Source organism: Plecotus auritus, assembly GCF_963455305.1.
Source record: "Plecotus auritus genome assembly, chromosome: 10".
Classification (NCBI taxonomy): Eukaryota; Metazoa; Chordata; class Mammalia; order Chiroptera; family Vespertilionidae; genus Plecotus; species Plecotus auritus.
Genome location: NC_137785.1, coordinates 43,182,768 through 43,203,553, shown reverse-complemented (window position 1 = coordinate 43,203,553; position 20,786 = coordinate 43,182,768). Strand labels below are relative to the sequence as shown.

The 20,786-nt window shown below is 45.7% G+C and overlaps 1 protein-coding gene across 1 annotated transcript in view; it reads left to right on the top strand.

Annotated features, from left to right (window-relative positions):
• Nucleotides 1–20,786, top strand: part of HYDIN (HYDIN axonemal central pair apparatus protein) — a gene marked incomplete at its 5' end in the record, with an annotated part of 303,461 nt that overhangs the window by 275,796 nt on the left and 6,879 nt on the right. Inside the window, 11 exon segments of the mRNA XM_080643807.1 lie at nt 1,492–1,639; nt 2,241–2,448; nt 2,948–3,169; nt 5,373–5,542; nt 7,135–7,333; nt 9,057–9,215; nt 12,860–13,137; nt 14,314–14,533; nt 16,120–16,332; nt 17,171–17,334; nt 18,181–18,331. Coding sequence (XP_080499933.1) covers nt 1,492–1,639; nt 2,241–2,448; nt 2,948–3,169; nt 5,373–5,542; nt 7,135–7,333; nt 9,057–9,215; nt 12,860–13,137; nt 14,314–14,533; nt 16,120–16,332; nt 17,171–17,334; nt 18,181–18,331 — 2,132 coding nt within the window.

Below are 20,786 nucleotides of genomic sequence, written 5' to 3'. Positions count from 1 at the left end.
GGAATTAGGCAAGACTGCTCATTATTGTTGAACATTTTTTTTAAAATATATATTTATCAATTTCAGAGAGGAAGGGAAAGGGGGTGAGAGATAGAAACATCAATGCTGAGGGAGACTCATAGATCGGCTGCCTCCTGTACACCCCCTACTGGGGATCAAGCCCACAACCTGGGCATGTGCCCTTGGCCAGAATCAATGGAACCCTTCAGTCCACAGGCTGACACTCTATCCACTGAACCAAACTGGCTAGGGCTTGTTGAACACTTTTTAGTGACTTTAGCAAATACAATAAAACAAGAAAATTAAATAATTGGCATAAACATTGAGGGAAAATGAGACAACACTATCTCATATTGCTGTGGCTGATTACTTCAGACATAGAGAACTTCAAGAGGCTCTAGAGAAAAGCAACACAAATACTAAATGAACAAGAAAATTTTTAGTAAGTGGCTGGATGCAGGACAAGTATACCAAAATCAATAGTGTCTCTTTCTTTTAGTAGTAAGCACTTAGAAACAAACAAAAAAATTCTCTTTAGTGTTGACAAAACCTATATAACATCTAAGGATCAACATAACGAGAAAAGCACAGGACCTATATGAAGAAAACTATAGAAATCTTATTAAAATGCCCCAACCAAGATCTGAATATTTGTCAGTTCTCCCAAAAGTAAATGCAAATTTAATCAAGTTCCAATTAGAATCTCAGCTGGGGTTGCCAGGTAAAATACAGACACAGAGTTACATTTGAATTTCAGGTAACGGTGAATAAATTTTAGAATCCGTATGTCAGCATAAGTATGTCCCATGCAACATTTGAGACATATACTAAAAAAAATTTTGCTTCATCTGGTAACCTTAATCCCAAGGGATTACGGGGTGCGGGGGGGGGGGGGGGAGAAAAGTGGATAAAATGATTCGAAAGTTTATGTGGAAAAATAAATTCTCTGCAATAGTCAAGGAAAGTAAGAAAAAGCAAAATAGTGATAGTGACGCATTAGTCGGGGCCCTGTCAAGACTCATGACATGCACGAGATCTAATTTAAAGCATTCAGTGCAGGGGGCCTTCCTGCTTTACAAAGTTATGGGCAGAGTTAAGGGGCCTACCAGGGAAGGTGAAGCCCCATTAACAAAAGAAGGAAGGCATTGGGTCTGAAGGAACAAGGAGGGAAAGCAGTGTCGCCAGGATCCCCGGAGAGCTCGGACTGAGCAGAGGAGCTATCTAGCAGGAGCAGGCAACTGATGGGGTCCAGTTCTAGAGTAAGAACTGGACTCCCTCCAGGGGAGGAAGGTCACTTGTAGACCGAAAGGAAAAAAGAGGTAGTCAAAGGCTGAGGAGCTTGGGAGAGGAAAGAAAAGAAGTTGGAGAATCTCTTGAAGAAGACTTCCTCTTGCATGTGGAGCAGTATCTGCTGAGATACTGCAGGAGTAGGCAGGTGGCTGCTCCCACCATTGTCTAGGCTGCTCCTGAGGGCTGATGTTTCCTCCTCAGGCCGAGAAGCCCGGGAGACCGTGCAGATCATCAACAGGGAGGAGCAGGGGTTCAATTTTGCTTTCCAGGACAACTCCCGGTATTCTGAAGGTTTCAACGAAAACCTGGTCGTATGTCCCATGGAAGGCTGGCTCCCACCGATGTCCAGGTAAAGAAATAGGAAGGCCCCCAAGACTTCAACCTCCCAAAATGGCCAGAGTCCCAGGCCTGGCAGCCAAGGGAATCCCTTAGATATTAACAATTCCATCTCTGTCCTACTTATTCCCTGTTATTCATTTTCCTGATGAATTGTGTAGTATTGAGAATTTTAAGCCCTTGTTTTCAGTATTTTCTCATATATATTCTTTTCCTTGCTATCTACTATATTTGTAAATCCATAAAGCAATGTCCTGCCTTGCCTGGAAAACCTTCAAAATTCATAATTTGGTCTGGCTGGTGTTGCTCAGTAGTTGAGCATTGACCTATGAACCAAGAGGTCACGATTCCAATCCTGGTCAGGGCACATGCCCAGGTGGTGGGGCATGCAGGAGGTAGCTGATCAATGATTCTCTCTCATCACTGATGTTTCTATCTCTCTCTTCCCCTCTCCCTTCCTCTCTGAAATCAATAAAAATATGTTTTTTTAAAATTCATCATAATTTGGAGTTATAATACCTTTTCCTCACAGTGTAACCTATGGGGCTCATGTTCTTTAGCAGGTTGTAGCAGGTGGCCTAGTCAGCTAATCTGCTGTCATCTTCCCCAATCAGGTTACAAATTGATATTTTCTTCACACCAAAGCAAGAAGGAGATGTGAACTTTAATTTGATCTGCAATGTGAAAAGGAAAGCCCACCCTTTGACCTTAAATGTCAAGGCTGAGGGCTACACTATGAATGCGGAGATCAAGTGCAAAGACAGGACTGGCTTAATCACTCTCTTGACTCCCAATCAGACTACCGTTGTCAGCTTCTGTGAGGTAAGGTGTGAGAGGGCCTTACTCCCTCTTGGTTTCCATGCTGGCTGGGAAAGGCAGTACCAGTGACTATAATTAGCTGAATCTCTCTGTTTCAAATGCCAGGGAGACCAGGAGAACAGAAAGGTACCAGGAGCTGCTCCATCCCCAAAATGTGTATGATTTTGATGTGAATGTTTTCTTATTTTTCATGGGATGGAGAGACGGTAGGGAAGGGGAAGAATGCTTGTGTTAAGCACATAGGCAGGATGTTTGGCTACCAAGGGAGGTCTAAGAACTAAATTGCCCTCTTACTCTTCAGGTATGAGGGGCCCCCAACACTTGATAGCTCTTGCTGGGATATCTGGCCACATTAATCTAATGATGTTCAACTCACTAACACCATCTTCCATTTCTATTTTCCAAGGGATATTTTCCCCCAACATGTTGCATATCCTGATCCCAGAAGAATGAACCATGGTTTGCATTCACTCAACATCCTGCTCTGTGCTCTGTCTCTCAGGTGGAGCTGAATGAATGTGTCCAGTGTGAGTTCACCTTTATCAACACTGGGAAGTTCAACTTCAGCTTCCAGGCAGAGCTCTCTGGCCCCAAGGCCCTGGTGCAGTACTTCGAGTTCTCACCCACAGAGGGCAGCGTGGATGTGGGGCAGAGTACATCCGCCAGCCTGTCTTTCCAACCATTTAAGAAATGTGTCTTGAAGGGCCTGGAACTCAGAATCAAGGTGAGACCATTGAACACTGTCCAACACTGAAAGCACTCACAGCATCCTGTCTTGGAAGAATAATTGTCCTGCGTGTTTCTGGTCTTCTCTATCCTGCCAGAAGCTCCTGGGGAGTGGCTTTGTTGGAGATAGCCCCATACTCTCTATTCATGGCCTCCACCCAGGTGCCTGGTGAGTGTCAACTAAAAAGCAGTTAAGCACCCATGCATTGGTATATCATGCAGCCATTAAAATAAATAAGGGAGCTCTAGCTGGTTTGGCTCAGTGGATAGAGCGTCAGCCTGTGGACTGAAGGGTCCCAGGTTCGATTCTAGTCAAGGGCATGTACCTTGGTTGCGGGCACATCCCCAGCAGGGAGTGTGCAGGAGGCAGCTGATCGATGTTTCTCTCTCATCGATGTTTCTAACTTTCTATCCCTCTCCCTTCCTGTCTGTAAAAATCAATAAAATATATTTTTAAAAATAAAAATAAATAAATAAATAAATAAATAAGGGAGCCCAGGAACCAAGAGGTCACTGGTCTGATTCCTGATCAGGACACATGCCTTGGTTGTAAGCTTGATCCCTAGTAGGAGCCATGCAAGGGGCAGCCGATCAATGATGTTCCTCTCATCCATGTTTCTATCTCTCTATTCCTCTCCCTCCCTCTCTCTCTCAAAATCAATAAAAAGCATATTTTTACAAAATAAAATAAACAAGGGAGATTGATGAGAGGTGGAGAGAGATAGGGGGAGAGAGATAGAGAGAGAGAGAGAGAGAACATGTACAACATTTTCCAAGATAAGTTATCAAATGAAAAACCAAAGAGTTGTGATGTCAGCGGGGATGGCAGAGAAGGATCTCTGAAAAGCTGCACTCTTTAGAAATGAGAACACTGGCAAAAACTATCAAAATCAACTTTTTCAGAACTCTCTAAATTAACTCTTTCACCCTCAGCATATTGGCCTTTGACCTCATTCCTGTCATCTCATGGTCACAAGCCCTGTGTCTACATTTCAGAGTGGAAATGAGGGGAAGAGCCTGGAGGCAAAATACTTCCCCAACAAGACTTTGACTCTTTATTCAAAATAGGACATCTTTTGTTTACATCCCAATGACCAAGCTATGTCTGATGGTCACTTTTAGCTGCAAGGAAGAATGGGAAATCATACGGTTCTTGTCTTTTTACACCTGACTTATTTCACTCAGCATAATGTGCTCAAGATCCATTTATGTTGTTGCAGATGGCAATATTTCATCTTTTTATGGTTGAGTAGTATTCTATTGTGTGTATGTACCACATCTTCTTTATCCAGTCATCCACTGAAGGACATTTAGGTACCATATGATTTCACTCATATGTGGGATATAAAACAAAAAGCAACAAATGAACATAAAACACAAACATACAGACAAAAAAATACAGTGATAGATACAGTCAGAATGGTGGTTACGAGAGGGGAAGCGGGTGGGGGACAACAAATAGGTAAAAGGGGTCAATACAATGTGATGGAAGGAGACTAAACTCCAGGTGGGGAACACACAATAGAGTGCACAGGTGTCAAAGTTGTACACCTGAAATTTATATAATGTTATTAACTCATGTTACTGTAATAAATTTAACTTCTTAATGTTTTAAAAATGGGAAATCAAGTATTTTCCCCTGGGCACATTGACAACAGTCAGAGTCCTGTTAATAAGGAAGCCCTGGGAATCGGATATGGGAGAGTAGTGGTTTTTGCCACACCTCTCTGCCTTCAAGATGAATCATTGCTTCAGGAGCAAAGCAAGAACCAATGCAGAGACTGGTTGCAGGGTAGCCCATCTTGCTTTTCTTAAATAGACAAACTTCTGCCCAGCCAGTGTGGCTCAGTGGTTGAGTGTCGACCTGTGAACCAGGAGGTCACGGTTCGATTCCTGGTCAGGGCACTTGCCTGGGTTGTGGGCTCCATCCCCAGTAGGGGGCATGAAGGAGGCAGTCAGTCAATGATTCTCTCTCATCATTGATGTTTCCATCCCTCTCTCCCTTTTCCTTCCTCTCTGAAATCAATAAAAAATATTTTTTTAAAAATAAACTTCTGACCTCTGAGTTAGAATCTGCAGATGGAACCATGGGACCTGTGTTTTTTTTAAAACACTTGACTGCCTCCCTCCTTCACCTGAGGGCTTAAGGGCCCTTCCCTCTCACTTCTAATCACACGCCACCTGCCGTTTCCTCCCCACAGATAAGCCACGGTCCAACATTTACGTGCAGCATCTCAGGCAATGCCGTGAGCCCTGCTGTCCATTTCTCATTCACCAGCCACAACTTTGGGACCTGCTTCATCTACCAAGCCGGGATGCCCGCGTACAAACAGACCCTGGTTATCACCAACAAGGAGGAAACGGCTATGAGGTGAGCGGACTTCCCTGAGCCCCCAGATGAGTCTGCAGCTCCTGGTGGGTCCTACAGCCTTTAGGCCGGTGGCGTGCAGCCACGACAGAAGGAAAAGGATTGTGGGATAAGTCAGACACAGGTGGACATGAATCCCCAGTCTTCTTTCCCCACCACTGACATTGATGCTTGGAGAGCCGTGGGCTCCTCCACTGAAAATCCTCTTCCTGAAGTGAGGAGGCAGTGACAGATGATCCGATGAGAGGACTGAGGGCCTCCACTGATTTTCCTCATGTAACAGATGTGGAAACGGAAATTTGGATGGTTAAAAAGTGAATTTCTCAGGCCAGTGACCTCACAGAAAATAATAGATCTACACTGAGCCTAAGTCTTCTGATTCAAATTCAGCCTCTCCACACCATCCAGTATAGAATGTCCCAGTCCAGATTTCTGGACCCTATTACAGACCTAACAAAACAGAATCTCCAGAAATTGGCCGAGGGACCTGCTAGATTAGTGCTATGCAATAGAGCTTTCCTTGACAATGAAAATGTTATATATCTGCACTATCCAGTATGGCAGCCTGTAGCTATGATTAGTGAAACTGAGGAACTGTTTTATTTTAATTTAATTTAATTTTATTTTAAACTGGATGCCTGGTGCATGAAATTTGTGCACTTGGTGGGGGGGGGGGGCGGTCCCTCAGCCCGGCCTGCACCCTCTCGCAGACCAGGAGCCCTCAAGGGATGTCTGACTGCCGAGGAGGCGGGAGAGGCTCCCACCACCTCCACTGTGCTTGCCAGCCAAGATCCCAGCTTCTGACTGAGCGGCGCTCTCCCTGTGGGAGTGCACTGACCACCAGGGGGCAGCTCCTGCATTGAGCATCTGCCCCTGGGTGGTCAGTGCGCATCATAGTGACCGGTCGTTCCGCCATTTGGTCAATTTGCATACTAGCCTTTTATTATATAGGATTTAAATAGTCACATGTGCCTAGTGGCTACCATATTGGGTAACACAAGTCTAGGATCCTCCCTAGCTATGTGACCTTGGTCAAATTTTTTAAACTCTCTGTACCTCTGTCTCCTTGCCCAAAGTAAGTGATAATAATAGTACCTCCCCTGCCGAAAAGGTGTGGCTCAGTGGTTGTGCATCAACCTATGAACCAGGAGGTCATGGTTCAATTCCCAGTCAGGGCACACGCCCTAGTTGGGGGCCCAGTCCCCAGTGTGGGGTGTGCAGGAGGTGGTGGATCAATGATTATCTCTCAACACTGATGTTTCTATCCCTCTCTCCCTCTTCCTTCCTCTCTCTGAAATCAATAAAAACATACTTTTTAAAAAAAGAGCACTGGCAAAGGGTCATGGGACTTTGAGTCTGAGGCCTGATTTTGCCAGGATCTCATGGTGTTATTTGAGGTAAGTAGCTTGACTTTGCCCAAGAGAATGTGGGCTGGATCATTGTTGGGTCCTTTTCAGCCCTTAAGTGCTATGATTGTAGGACAGCAGGGCAGGAAATCCATCAGGACCAAGCTCAGGCGGGGAGGTGGGGACCAAATTAGTCCCCCTGGGTCAGCCTTCTCAGAACTTATGCACCTTCCTCCTGCTCTTCTCCAGCATAGATTGTATGTATACCAATACCACCTACCTCGAGGTGAACTTCCGTGTGGATGTGATAAAGCCAGGAAAGTCCATGGAGATTCCAATCACCTTTTATCCTCGAGAATGTATCAGTTATCGAGAACTCATCCCCTTTGAAATCAATGGGCTCTCCCAACAAGTAGTTGAAATCAAAGGGAAAGGCACCGAAATGAAGGTAAGAGGAAATCTCAGACTGGCAGCTTCCCTGCCCTTCCTAGCCCCCTTAGCCCACCTGAGCCCACTCCCTCCCTCCCCTCACCCCATCTCCTGCCCCTAAGCTGCTCTACCGCAGGTCAGCAGTCCCACTGAGGGGTGAATTAGCCAATCAGACTCAAGTGGATCATGGCTCTTACTCAATTCCAAACTTGACTGTATCAAAGGACAGGCACTAGAAAAACAGTCTTTGTCTTGAGGAGGTTTGGGACTGTCAGATGGAGGGTCCCAAGCATGTCTTTTTCTCCCACATTAGGGCATGTTTTGTTTTCAGGTGTAATAGGAAAGACTTGTTTTAAGCAATGTATGCAGGCGTGTGTCTCAGTTATGGACATCTTCCCTTAACAGCACAGGGATGCACATTCTCCAGTGAGCCCCAGGCCCCAGGATTAGGTGCTCTGAGGGCGTTCCTTCTTGCCAGGTGCTCCTAATAGGAAGGGAATACTCCTTTCCTGCTGCTCATTCCTTTCTTCCCAGTGTCTGTCTGGTGGGAGTATTTGCATTTAACCAGTTAACTGCCACAATATTTTGAATTTAATTTAAAAAGTCCGCCGCTTGCGTCTATAGATGCTTATGGCGTACGAATGGTTCACAGGAGGTTTTAGAAGTCTGAAGATCTTCCAAGAGTCTCAGGAATGCGTGGGACATGTCAGCAATCAAGAGAAAATGGGAAGGGTATTCCCATGAATCCAAAGGCGCACCAGGGCAATGCCACCTGGCGTGTGTGTGCCCAAGCCAGTGACAGGGTCTCGTCTGATGTCATTGATTCATTCATTTGCTCACGCTTCCATGCACTCACTCAGCACCCATTATGTAGCAAGTACTTTGGGAAAATCCAAAGGTGATTTAAATATGTTCTCTGACTTCCAAGAGCTCACAGGCTGGTGTCGAAGATGGGCTTTTTTAGACTAAATGGAAACATGTGGGCCAGATATAAAGACGGTTGGAGGGAGAGAGTTCAATTTAGTGACGGATGGAATGACTGTGCCCAGTGGGTGCTGCTCACCGTGGGTCAGTGCCCTCCTGGAGGGGAAGTCCCAGCCTGACCGTCATCGGATCCAGGCCAACACTGTGTTCCGTGCTTCAGATGAGGACTTGGAAATGTCCACCTCTGCTGCTGCCATGGTAGTTCAAATCACCATCATCCTCACACCGGAGGCTTTCTCTCAGGCCCTCCTCCTCCAGAGGAGCGAGCTGCACGTTCACAAAATACACATTCGGTCGGGTCACTCCATGCTTCATTGGCTTCCTTCCAGACTTAATCTTCTCAAGTCTCCCCCTCGCCCCCAGCCACTGAGCCGCCACCTCCGGCCTCATGCTCAGGGCCTCATTCCTCCCCCGGAGGTGCTCGCCAACCCCACCCCACCCTGACTCAGATGGACTAGATCCTACCCTTCCTTTAGCTCTCCCACCAAGTCCAGTGTAAACATCCCCTGTAATGGGCTCTCCAGGTACCCTGAGCTTTTCCGTCACGTCTCTTAACCCAGTTGTAATTATGTCATTGTTGTTTAGTGGGCATTTTATGCACATAAATGTTATTGAGCGAGCGAAGTCTCATCTAATGTGAAGAATGGGGGACACTAAACGCGAGGGACCGCCCTTGGCTCCCCCGGGGAGACGTGGGATATTCATTTTTCTCATTAACTGACAAATCCTCCCTCCCTGCTCTCTTTCTCATCCCACAGATTTTAGTCCTAGATCCAGCCAATAGGATCTTGAAGTTAGGAGCTGCCCTGCCAGGGCAGGTGGTGAAAAAAACGGTTTCGATCATGAACAACAGCCAAGCCCCGGTCACATTTAGCCAGTCAGTCCTGTTCTCCATTCCAGAACTCCGGGAGCCTAAGGTGGGTGCTCCGGGCTCCCAGTGGCCTCTCTATGCTTCCCTATGACATGAATGACCAGGCTAACATCACTAACAGTTCACAGTTCTCCTGCACCTTCACTGTGCCCGGACATGCTAACAACTTTCCAGTGCCGTCTCTGACCATCTTCACAGAAACAGCCCAGAGTCCGTGCTTTTATTATGCTCAGTTCACATCCAAGGAAATCGAGGCTTAAAGAGGCAACATCTCTCTAAAGGGCAACAGAGTGAAACAGAAGGAGTGGACTTGATGGGAGGCAGTAAATTCTAATGAATAAACACAGATCTTCATTGCAGACAATTTGAAAAATATAGAAAATCATAAAGGAAAACATTTTGCCCATAATCTCATACCCAGAAATAATCACTTCACATTTTTATGTCTATCTTTCCCGGGTTTTTCCTACACATTTTTTAAGTATATATTTTATTGATTTTTTTACAGAGAGGAAGGGAGAGGGAGAGAGAGTTAGAATCATCGATAAGAGAAATATCTATCAGCTGCCTCCTGCACATCCCCTACTGGGGATGTGCCCGCAACCAAGGTACATGCCCTTGACCGGAATTGAACCTGGGACCTTTCAGTCTGCAGGCCGACGCTCTATCCACTGAGCCAAACCAGTTAGGCCCTACACATTTTTTTACAAAAATAAAATTACAATGTTCGAATTATTTTGAACCCATCTCGTAACACATCGTAAATATTGTTCATGTCCTCCAATGCCACGTGTTCACTGCTCCCTCCATTATGTAGACAGACCAATTGTCTATTTCTGCTCAACTCAGGTGTTTCTGATGCTTTATGTTATAAGCAACAATGTATGTCCATGCAACCAAAGCTTTGTGTGCATCCGTGGCTCTCTGCTCATGGCAGACTCTTAGAAGGGGGCGTGTGGGTTCAAGAAGAAGAGGATGTTTTGGTACCCATCACCACCTGCCCCTGAAAGGGTGTCCCCCCTCTGCACTCATCACCTGTGTGAGATGCACCCTTGTTCCTACATCCATGTCCCAAGCTCCCTGGAGAGAGGAGCTACCCGTCCCAGCTGCCTGCTCCCCATCTTATACTCATCAGTATTCGGATGGTCCTTTGACAATGGACTAGGTGTGCTTCATTCATCCCAAGGGTAAATGTATCCATCCCCTTACATTTACTCAGTAAATACGTGCTAGGTGCTAAAAATACACAGATGTGTCTTAACTTGGGCTGCCCTAACAAAGTAGACTGGGTGGCTTACACAGCAGACATTTATTTTCTCACTAGAGGCCCAGTGCACGGATTTGTGCACTGGTGGGCCCCTCAGCCTGGCCTGCGGGGATCAGGCCAAAACCAGCTCTCTGACATCCCCCCAAGGGGTCCCAGATTGCAAGAAGGCACAGGCCAGGCCAAGGGATCCCACTGGTGCATGATGGAGGCCGGGGAGGGAGCACGGGAGGGCTCCAGGGCATGTCCGGACCGTCTCGCCCAGTCCTGATCAGCCGGACCCCAGCAGCAAGCTAACCTACTGGTCGGAGCGTCCGCCCCATGGTGGTCAGTGTGCACCATATTGACTGGTCGAACGGTCGAACGGTCAGACACTTAGCCTATTGGGCTTTTATTATATAGGATAGTTCTGGAAGCTGGGAGTGTGAGGTCAGAGTGCCAGCATGGTCTGCTTCTGGTGAGGGCTCTCCTCCTGGCTCATAGGTGGTCACCTTCTGGCTGTGTGCACATACAGGAGAGCAAGCAAGACTGGGCTTTCCAGTGTATCTAATCCCATCAGGAGGGTCCCTCTCTCAAGGCCTCATCTAAACCTAATTACTTCCCAGAGGATCGGAAGAGGTGGGGCTTCTCAGAGGACGGCTGCACTGAGTGTTACAGGATGGAGAGGTATCTCCCAGGCAGACAGGTCGGGGAGGGTGTTTCCGGCAGGCAAAGGTATACCGGCCAGAAAGGGTCAGTGCTTTAGGAAATCCAGTTGTGATTCAGTGTGACAGGCACACTGTGGACCACCTGGGGGATGCAGGACACACAAACACTGGCTGTGAGAGGCCAGCCACAGCCAGAGACACAGTGGGTATCTCCACCCAGAACCCCATGTTGCCCACTTTGCCATCCAGAGAAAGAGAGCAATAATCACTTAACATTTTGGTGTCTGTCTTTCCACTAATGAGGCGTCGGCATGCCTCATTAATCCAAGTTGAAGTCCTGGTTTCCAATAAGTCAGGGCCCTCACAGTTTGCCTACCAATCTGCTTCTTTGATTGATCAGACACAAGCTGCCAGTGACCTGTGCTGACACCATCACCTGGGGTTGGCTTCCAACATCATTGTGTTTGGAGAAATCGCTAGGATCACTTTGCTATGGCGGCCTCTCGGCCCATTATCTCACGCCCTGCTGCCTGGGTCCACTTGCTGGTGACTGCCCAGCACTGGACCAAAGGGAGCTCAAGGTGGAAAAGGGGTTCGGCTTCCTTAGAGCTGATTTTGATTTGCCTTAACCAGGACCGTGGGGGGGGGTGTGGGGGGGGGAGAGGGGACCACACAAATTCAGACAGTGGTTCTCCAACTTTAAAACGCACAAGTCACCCAGGGCACTTTTGAAAATGCAGGTCCCAGGCCCTTCCAAGGACACTGATCAGCCAGCCTGGGGCAGGGCCCCGGAATCTGCACTGTAGCAGGGAGCTGGGGGGCGCTCCTCAAAAACCACAGAGCGCTGAGTGTTTTTATTTCCTCTTCTGTCTCCTCCAGCAGAGAGTAGTGGTTCACAGGGGTGGGCAAACTTTTTGACTCGAGGGCCACAATGGGTTCTTAAACTGGACCGGAGGGCCGGAACAAAAGCATGGATGGAGTGTTTGTGTGAACTAATATAAATTCAAAGTAAAGGAGCGGAGGGGAGAGCAAGAGAACCGGATAGAACAGCCGGATAAGGCCCGCGGGCTGTAGTTTGCCCAAGGCTGGCGAGAATTAACATTTATTGAGTGTCTATTATGTGCCCTACATTTTATTTTTTTAATATATTTTTATTGATTTCAGAGAGGAAAGGATAGGGAGGGAGAGAGATAGAAACGTCAATGATGAGAGGGAATCATTGATCCTTTGCTTCCTGCACACCCCACACTGGGGATCAAGGCCATAACCCAGGCAGGTGCCCTGACAGGGAATCAAATTGTGACCTCCTGGTTCATAGGTCAACACCCAAACACTGAGCCACACCAGCCGGGCTGTCCCATACATTTTATATAGATGATCTAGCTCCGTGATCAGCAAACTGCGGCTCGCAAGCCACATGCGGCTCTTTGGTCCCTTGAGTGTGGTTCTTCCACAAAATACCATGGCCTGGGTGAGTCTATTTTGAAGAAGTGGCATTAGAAGAAGTTTAAGTTTAAAAAATGTGGCTCTCAAAAGAAATTTCAATCGTTGTACTGTTGATATTTGGCTCTGTTGACTAATGAGTTTGCCGACCACTGATCTAGCTGAATGTGTCATAGGAAGTTTAAGTAACTGGTCAACGATGGCACAGCTGGTAAGAGAGAGCAGCAGTGAGATTTGCCCCCTGGGCTGTGACAGCCCCAGCAGCAAGACCTCTAGGAATGGAGGCCTCAGCAGCCCCCTCCCTCAGCTGCTGAGGCTCACTGTCCTCTTGCCCAGGTCATCACCCTGGTACCCTTCAACAACATCACGCTGAAGCCCAAAGAAGTCCGTAAGCTAGAGGTCATCTTTGCCCCGAAGAAGCGTGTCCCCCTCTTCTCTGAGGAAGTATTCATGGAGAGCATGGGGCTCCTGCGCCCCCTCTTCCTGCTCAGCGGCTGCTGCCACGCCCTGGAGGTCTCCCTGGACCAGCAGCATATTCCCTTTGGACCAGTCGTGTATCAGACAAAAGCCACGCGCCGCATCCTCATGCTGAACACGGGCGACGTGGGTGCAAGGTAGGAGCTGGAGCAGAGCGCTCAGACCCTGGATCGGATTAGACATTTGTTTTACAAGTGTGGCCACTTTTTATTTCTTTACTTTGCCTTTTACATCTCTTTCCTTCCTTCAAAATGTGACTGTGATGGCCTGATTACTAAAATTAATATTCTAGAACATTTGCTCCGTGCCTGTTATATGGCCTTTGCATGGCTCATCTCATTTAATCCCAACAATTCTACGAGACCAATGCTATGATTGATCCATTTTACAGACGAGGAAACTGAAGTAAAAAGAGATTCAGTACCTTTTCCAAAATCCCACATTTAGCAAGAACTTACCAGGTGCAGGTGCAATGCTGAGTATTCTTACATAGAAGATCCCATTTGACTGTCCCAGGACCCAAGATAAGTACTGTATTGTCCCCATTTCACAGATGAATTTGCAGCTCAAAGAGGTCAGACAGCTTGTCTGGGGGTCACACAGCCAGGAAGTGGGAAAGACAGAATTGGAACACAGGTGTACCTATGGCAGCTCTCCTTCCCACGCTCTTCCCACTTCCTAGCAGGTGCCCACCCCAGCCACCACTCAGGCATGCCACCAAAGCTGTGCAGGCTGCACACCTCACATCTGCAGGGGCACCCCTCACACAAACTCAGTGTGAACGGGGCCCTGAGGGTGCAGTGTGGCAGCCCTTGCACTGGAAGCACGTCGGTCTGCACTGTCCACCCTCTGCCTCCTGCCTGGACCAAATGCCAGACCACAGAGTGATGACCACTCAGAGCCATCGCATCCCAATGCCACCAAGAGCAGATGCAACTCTCACAGGAAGGGATCATCTCCACCCTCCTGGATCTGGCCGGGGAGGCCGTGCAGGGAGTGGTTACGGCCACAGCCTGAGGAAGGTTCCAGTCCTAGCTCAGCCACTTCCTAGCTATGCGACCTTGAGTGCACACGTGGGAACACATTCATATGTATGTCCCCGATGCAGCCACTTCCCACCCTGCTCAGCTCTGAGAGGGAGCTGAGTCATCTTACCCTGTCCACACAGCCTCTGCTTTACCGAGCAAGCTTTCTCCTCCCAGTCCCATGGAGTCCACAAGGGGGTGAACCTCCAGTCTTGTTCTCAGCAGCATTGAGGACGTCCCCAGGACACTAGTAACCTATCTTCCTTGTCTCCTTTTGTCTTGGAAAAGGTTTAAATGGGATGTCAGAAAATTTGAGCCTAATTTCTCCATCAGCCCAGAAGAAGGCTATATCACTACAGGCATGGAGGTTTCTTTAGAAGTGACCTACCATCCCACGGAGTTGGGCAAGGAGAGTCTCTACAAAAATCTGCTCTGCTTCATCCAGGGAGGCCCTCCTCTGAGCCTAACCCTGTCTGGAATCTGCGTGGGACCACCTGCAGTGAAAGAGGTCAGTAAGTGCTGCCTTTGGCCAGAGTGGGCTAGCAAGCCCCACAAGTGAACTCAGGCCTTCCAGAGGCAGATGCTCTGTTCAAATAGTCCTCAGTGCCCACCTCAAATATTCAGACCTGCTTCTGCCCCCCCCACAGGGCCTTTGCACATGCTTTTCCCACTACTGAAATGTTCTTTTTTCCTCTTCATTTAGTTAATTCCTGTTCATTCTTCAGCTCTCAATTCAAGCATCACATTCTCAAGGAAGCTTGTATTGACATCTCTGGCTAGATCAAGTTCTGTTATAAGCCACGAGTGAGGGATGAATACCTTTACTATGTGTTGTTTTTTAATAGCCTTGGGTTAACCCTCTGCTAGCTCTGTTCCTAGAAACCTAACAGTGCACTGCCTACTGTGTTCCTGGCAACACTGCTTGTGGTAAAAATGATACCTGATCCCCATCTCTCTAATTTTGTTATTTCAAGAATGGTATGTAAAGGAAAACATACAGAATGCTATAAACATGAATGAACAAATCTTGGCAAGAACACATGCTTTCATTTTCTTGGGTACTTAGGAGTGAATGGCTGGGTCATAGGGTAGATATATATTCACTTTCTTAAGAATCTACCAAACTGTTTTACGAAGTGGTTGTGTCATTTCACATTCCCACTAGTAATGTCTGACATTTCTATTTGTATCATATCCTTATCAACACTTGATATGGTCTTTCTTTTTTATTTTAGTAATTCTAATAGATATGTAGTGGTATTTCATTGTAGTTTTTCATTTGCATTTCCCTAATGGCTAATGATGTTGAGAATCTTTTCAGATACTTATTTGCCATCCATATGTACTCTTTTTTGAAGTATTTGTTCAAATCTTTTATTTGTAATTGGGTTGTTTGTTTTCTTAATATTGAGTTTTCAGAGCTCTTTATATATTCAGGACACAAGTTTTACATTTAGATCTTCAGTCTGTTTCAAGTTCATTTTTGTATGTAGTACAAGATATGGATCAAATTTCTTTTTACTTACATGGATATCTAATTATTGCAGCACCATTTGTTGAAAAGATTATCCTTTCTCTACTGAATTGCCTTTGCACTTTGGTGAAAAATCAATGGGTCATATATGTGTGTGTCTATTACTGAACTCTGTTCTTGTCCATTGATCTATTTGACTCTCTTAACACCAATACCACACTGGTCCATGTTGTTACATTCAATGGCCAGTTCTCACCTTCATCTTACTTGACCTCCTGGTAGCATTTGACACCTTGAACAAGTACCTCCTTCTTCAAACGGTTCCTTCACATGGCTTCCAGGATACCACCCTCTCCTGGTTCTCTTCCTATCTGATTAGCTATTCCTTCCCATCTCTTCTGATTCTTCTTAACAATGGAGTGTGCCAGTCAGGAATTCGTCCTTAAGGTCCTTCCTTTTTCTAAATACACTTACTTCTTGATAATCTCATCCAGTATTTTCACCTTTAAAAAAATTGCTAAACTGACACCTCCCAAATATGCACCTCCAGTCTGGACTTTGCTGTGAACTCCAAACTTGTAAATTCCACTGCCTGTGTAAAGTGCCTGTATTCCTTCCAGACGGTAAATTTCACCTGCCAGGTGCGCTCCAAGCACACGCAGACCATCCTGCTTTCAAATCGCACCAACCAGACCTGGAATCTGCACCCCATCTTTGAGGGCGAGCACTGGGAGGGGCCTGAGTTCATCACTCTGGAGCCCCATCAGCAAAACAAGCCCTATGAGATTACCTACAAGCCCCGCACCATGAATGTGGAGAACCGCAAGCATCAGGTAGGCCGAGCACCCCATCAGTTCGTTTTCTGGTGTGATTGGAGGGAGAAGTTGTGTGAGAGAGGTTAGGAGACAGAGCTTGGCAGCTCAGAGAATGTTAGAACGAGAGGGGACCCTATCTTCTGGTATCTTCACTCCCAATACTATGCAGATACAGCCTTGGCTGCCATCAGTTTTTCATTCTGTTTATTTTCACTGTACATTCTATCATGAGCATTTTTCTATTTAATTAGGTAGTCTTCATGATAATCATTTTTCTTTTTTTAATATATTTTTAATTGATTTCAGAGAGGAATGGAGAGGGAGAGAGAGAGATAGAAACATCAATGATGAGCGAGAATCATTGATCAGCTGCCTCCTGCACAGCCCCTACTAGGGATCGAGCCCACAACCCGGGCATGTACCCTTGACTGGAATCAAACCTGGGACCCTTCAGACCTGATGTTCTATCCACTGAGCCAAACCAGCTAGGGCAATAATCATTTTTAATGATTGCCTGAAATTTTGAATGAGGGTTTCATGATTTATTTAACATTCCCCAGTTGTTGAATATTTAAGTTAGCTCCAAATTGTCATATTCCTATAAACGATTATAATATATATGCTTATATATGTATGTAACTTTTTCCCTGGAGGGATTTTTCTAAAGTAAGATCCCTTCTCTGTGATTCCTGGTTCAAACACCTGGGAATATTTTTATGACTCTTGAAGCAGCTTCTTGCCCAAGTGTTATGCTCATTTGCAGAGCCTCCATTAATCCCGTGTGACTACCATGCCTGAGAGGTGCCTAATAAAGGCCCCTCGGTATCATTCTGATTGCATTTCTTCCTCTCCTTAGGGCACCCTCTTCTTCCCCCTGCCAGATGGAACCGGCTGGCTATATGCGCTGCATGGGACTGCCGAGCCCCCCAAAGCCGTGGCCAGTATTTATCGTGAAGTGCCATGTAAGACGCCCTATACTGAGCTCCTGCCAATCACCAACTGGCTAAACAAGCCCCAGAGGTAAGGGAGTGGGGCATGGGGTTAGAGTGGGGGAGACAGAAGAAGACTTCTACTGTCTAGCCTGCCCCTTCCCCTGGTCAGGGCCTCTGGAGGACATTGGCTAAAAGGGCCAGAGATCAAGTTCCCTGATGTGGCCAGGCATTGCCTGAACTCTAAGCCTCCAGAGACATTCTCCTGTTCAGTGCTCTCTATGAGTGGCTGGTTACCTATAAACATCCTAGAACAGTGCCTGGCACGAAATAAGTGCTCAATAAATGTTAGTTATTACTATTGTCATAACAATAATCATGGTTGTTATTATTGAGTGTTCCGTCTTATTACCTAAGACACTGGCCAGAGAAGGACATCCCTTGGACCTTGTACTTGCAGTGGAAGTAGAGAAGAATGAAAGGACTAGAGGAGCTTGAGGCCACACAGCCTAGTCCCCTTCTTTTATAGTTCAGGAGCCAAAGGTTGGGAGAAGAGGCCACTTGCTGAGCATTGTGGGTAAAGGCCTATACCTAAGTTCTGCCAATAACTAGTCATGTTACCTGAGCATGTTATCTCCCTTCTCTTGGCCTCATTTCCTCGCTAGTAAATGGAGATGGTAATGACATGCACCTCCTGCAGGCATCACAGGGATTAAAGGCCTGTGACACATGCAGAGCACTGACTCAATAGCTGGCACATAATAGGTGGTCAGTAAATGGCAGTTACTGTTATCGTTAGAGACAGAATGAAGGCAAGAACCCTGGACCCATGTATTTTACATAAAATCAAGAGTAGAGATAGCACCTTTCCTTCCTTTCTTTGGGCAAATACCTCATTTTCTCTATCCTTCCTTCTTATGCTCCTGTGCTCCCTCAGGTTCCGAGTCATTGTGGAAATGCTGAAACCAGAGAAGCCAGACCTAAGTGCCACCTTAAAGGGCCTTGATTACATTGATGTACTGTCTGGATCCAAGAAAGACTACAAGCTGAACTTCTTTTCCCACAAGGAGGGACTATACAGCGCAAAGGTATCCATATGTCAAAGGCATTGCCCTGGAACCCTGGAGGTCTGACCCTGAGGTTGACAATCCAGGTGTTAGGGAGTGAAGAAGTCCTCCATAGCCAGCCTATCCTTATCCTGTCGGGCTGACCATTTAAAGTGACCTGGCAAAGGCAGTCAGGATCCCCAGCCTCTTTAAGATGAGACCAGATTGCAAGGCCAGCCAGCCATCACGTAGGCCCATGCCAAGCTTTCAAGGAAGAAGAGTCATGAAAACTCTTACACAGTTTGTAACACTGGACTAGCAAATACCATACCACAGTAATAAAATATCCCATTTTCTGGGTGCTTATAGAGTGTCCAGCATTGTGCTGAGCACTCAACACACATAGCTGGTAATGTCAGAGCCAGGATTCAACTCAGAGTCATCTAATCCAAGACAACATAGCATCTTTCATATAGGAGCAGTTGTTCCTAATTCATTCATTAGTTCAATAAATATCTATTGAACATATATGCCATATACTAGGTGCTGCTAACACAGTAATCATCAAAAATAGACACAGTCCCTATTCTCATGGAATACACAGTCCAGTGAAAGGAGATAGACTTTAATCAAATAATTGCACTATGAATGCATTATCACAAAATGAGGTATGTGCTTTGAAGAAAGGGAGCATATGTGAACTCACAAGAAAGGTCAGGGCTGGAGATAATATATGGGAATTACCTATTTATCGATAGTATTTAAAGCTATGTGGAGAATGGAATTACCTAGGGAAAGATTTTAATGTGAAAAAAACAGGAAGTAGGAGCACATCTCCCCTGCCAGAAGAGATACTGGCAAAACCTACCCAATAGCATGTCATCTCCTCTCCTACAATCACTGAGTTAGGCTGCTCCACTCAGGTCACATTCACAAACAAGTTAACAGAAAACCTTAAAATCAAGGAATCACAAAACATCTGAAGAGGGGAAAAGCCACCATAAAATAGAAATACCAGCTCAACAAAGAAGAACTCCTGAGATAATAGGTATTAAAGCAAACAGAAGAAGACTTTCAGTGAATATTATCAACTAAAGGCCCGATGCACAAATTCATGCACAGGTGGGATCCCTCAGCCTGGCCGGTGATCAAGGCATATAGGGGGACCAGCCGAGTAGGGGGAGGGCTCACGGGAAGTTGGCTGTGGGGGCGTACTGACCACCAGGGGGCAGCTCCTGCATTGAGCATCTGCCCCCTGGTGATCAGTGTGTGTCATAGCCACTGGTCGACCAGTCGTTCTGGTCATTCCAGTCATTTGGTCATAATGGTCACTTAGGCTTTTATATATATAGATATCCTTAAGGGAACAAAGGAAGATAATCATACCCATGAAATAAGAACAGGCTGTTGTGGAAGAGAATCAATTGGAGAACCTGGAAATGAAAAATAGGATATTTGGAATAGAAAGCCATAAAGGTCCTGGCCAGTGTGGCTCAGTTGGTTGAGTGTTGTCCCATACACCAAAAGGGCACCAGTTCAATTCCAGTTGGTCTAGCACATGCCTGGGTTGTGGGCTCGATCCCCAGTGGGGGGCATGCAGAAGGCAGCTGATTGATATTTCTGTCTCACATTGATGTTTCTCTCTCTCCCTCTCTCTTCCTCTCTCTCTAAGAATCAATAAAAACATTTTTTAAAATAAAACCATAGAGGACAGCTGAATAGTGTAATGAACTCTGGGGAAGAATTATTTGTAAGTTAGAAGACAGAACTGAGTAATATCACCAGGCTTAGCACATGAGTACAAAGAAATTGAAAGATGAAAAGAAAGAATAACAGGTGCTGGTGAGAGTGTGGAGAAATTGAATCCTTAGCTATGGTAATATAAATAGTGCCGTCACTTTGGAAAACAGTCTGGCATTTCTTTATATGCTTAAACATAGAGTTACCATATGACTCAGCAATTTCACTCCTAGTTATATACCCAAAATATAAACTACTTAGAATGATTTTCAACCTAGAACTCAAAACTATTATGAGAGCAAAATAAAGATATTTTTTAACATGCAATGATTCAAAGTAACCCAACCATATACACAATCTTTGAAAGAAGTACTACAAATTAAAACTTTTTAAATTAACAAAATTTTAAAGGTAAGTAAATGAATCCAAGAGGAAAGTAGAAGGATACAATGAACAAAGAGTCTAAACTGATAGGTAATTTCAAATAATTGTTGAAAAGCAATCTGAAATACTTCATATGGCCTCAAGTTAGGAAGGGAAAGAATAAAATAAGGCAATGAAAATAATGTGCTCATTCTGTTGGAAGTAAATGGGGAAATAAGAGATATTTTCTCTTTTATAGAGAAAAGAGATTTTCATAAACTGTAGGTGTGAAGAGAAATATATAAATAAATATATGTATTAAAATGTAAGTGTAAAGACTTTTGAGTAAAAATGACAATGAAGCCAGATCACAGAATTTCTTTACAGTAATAAG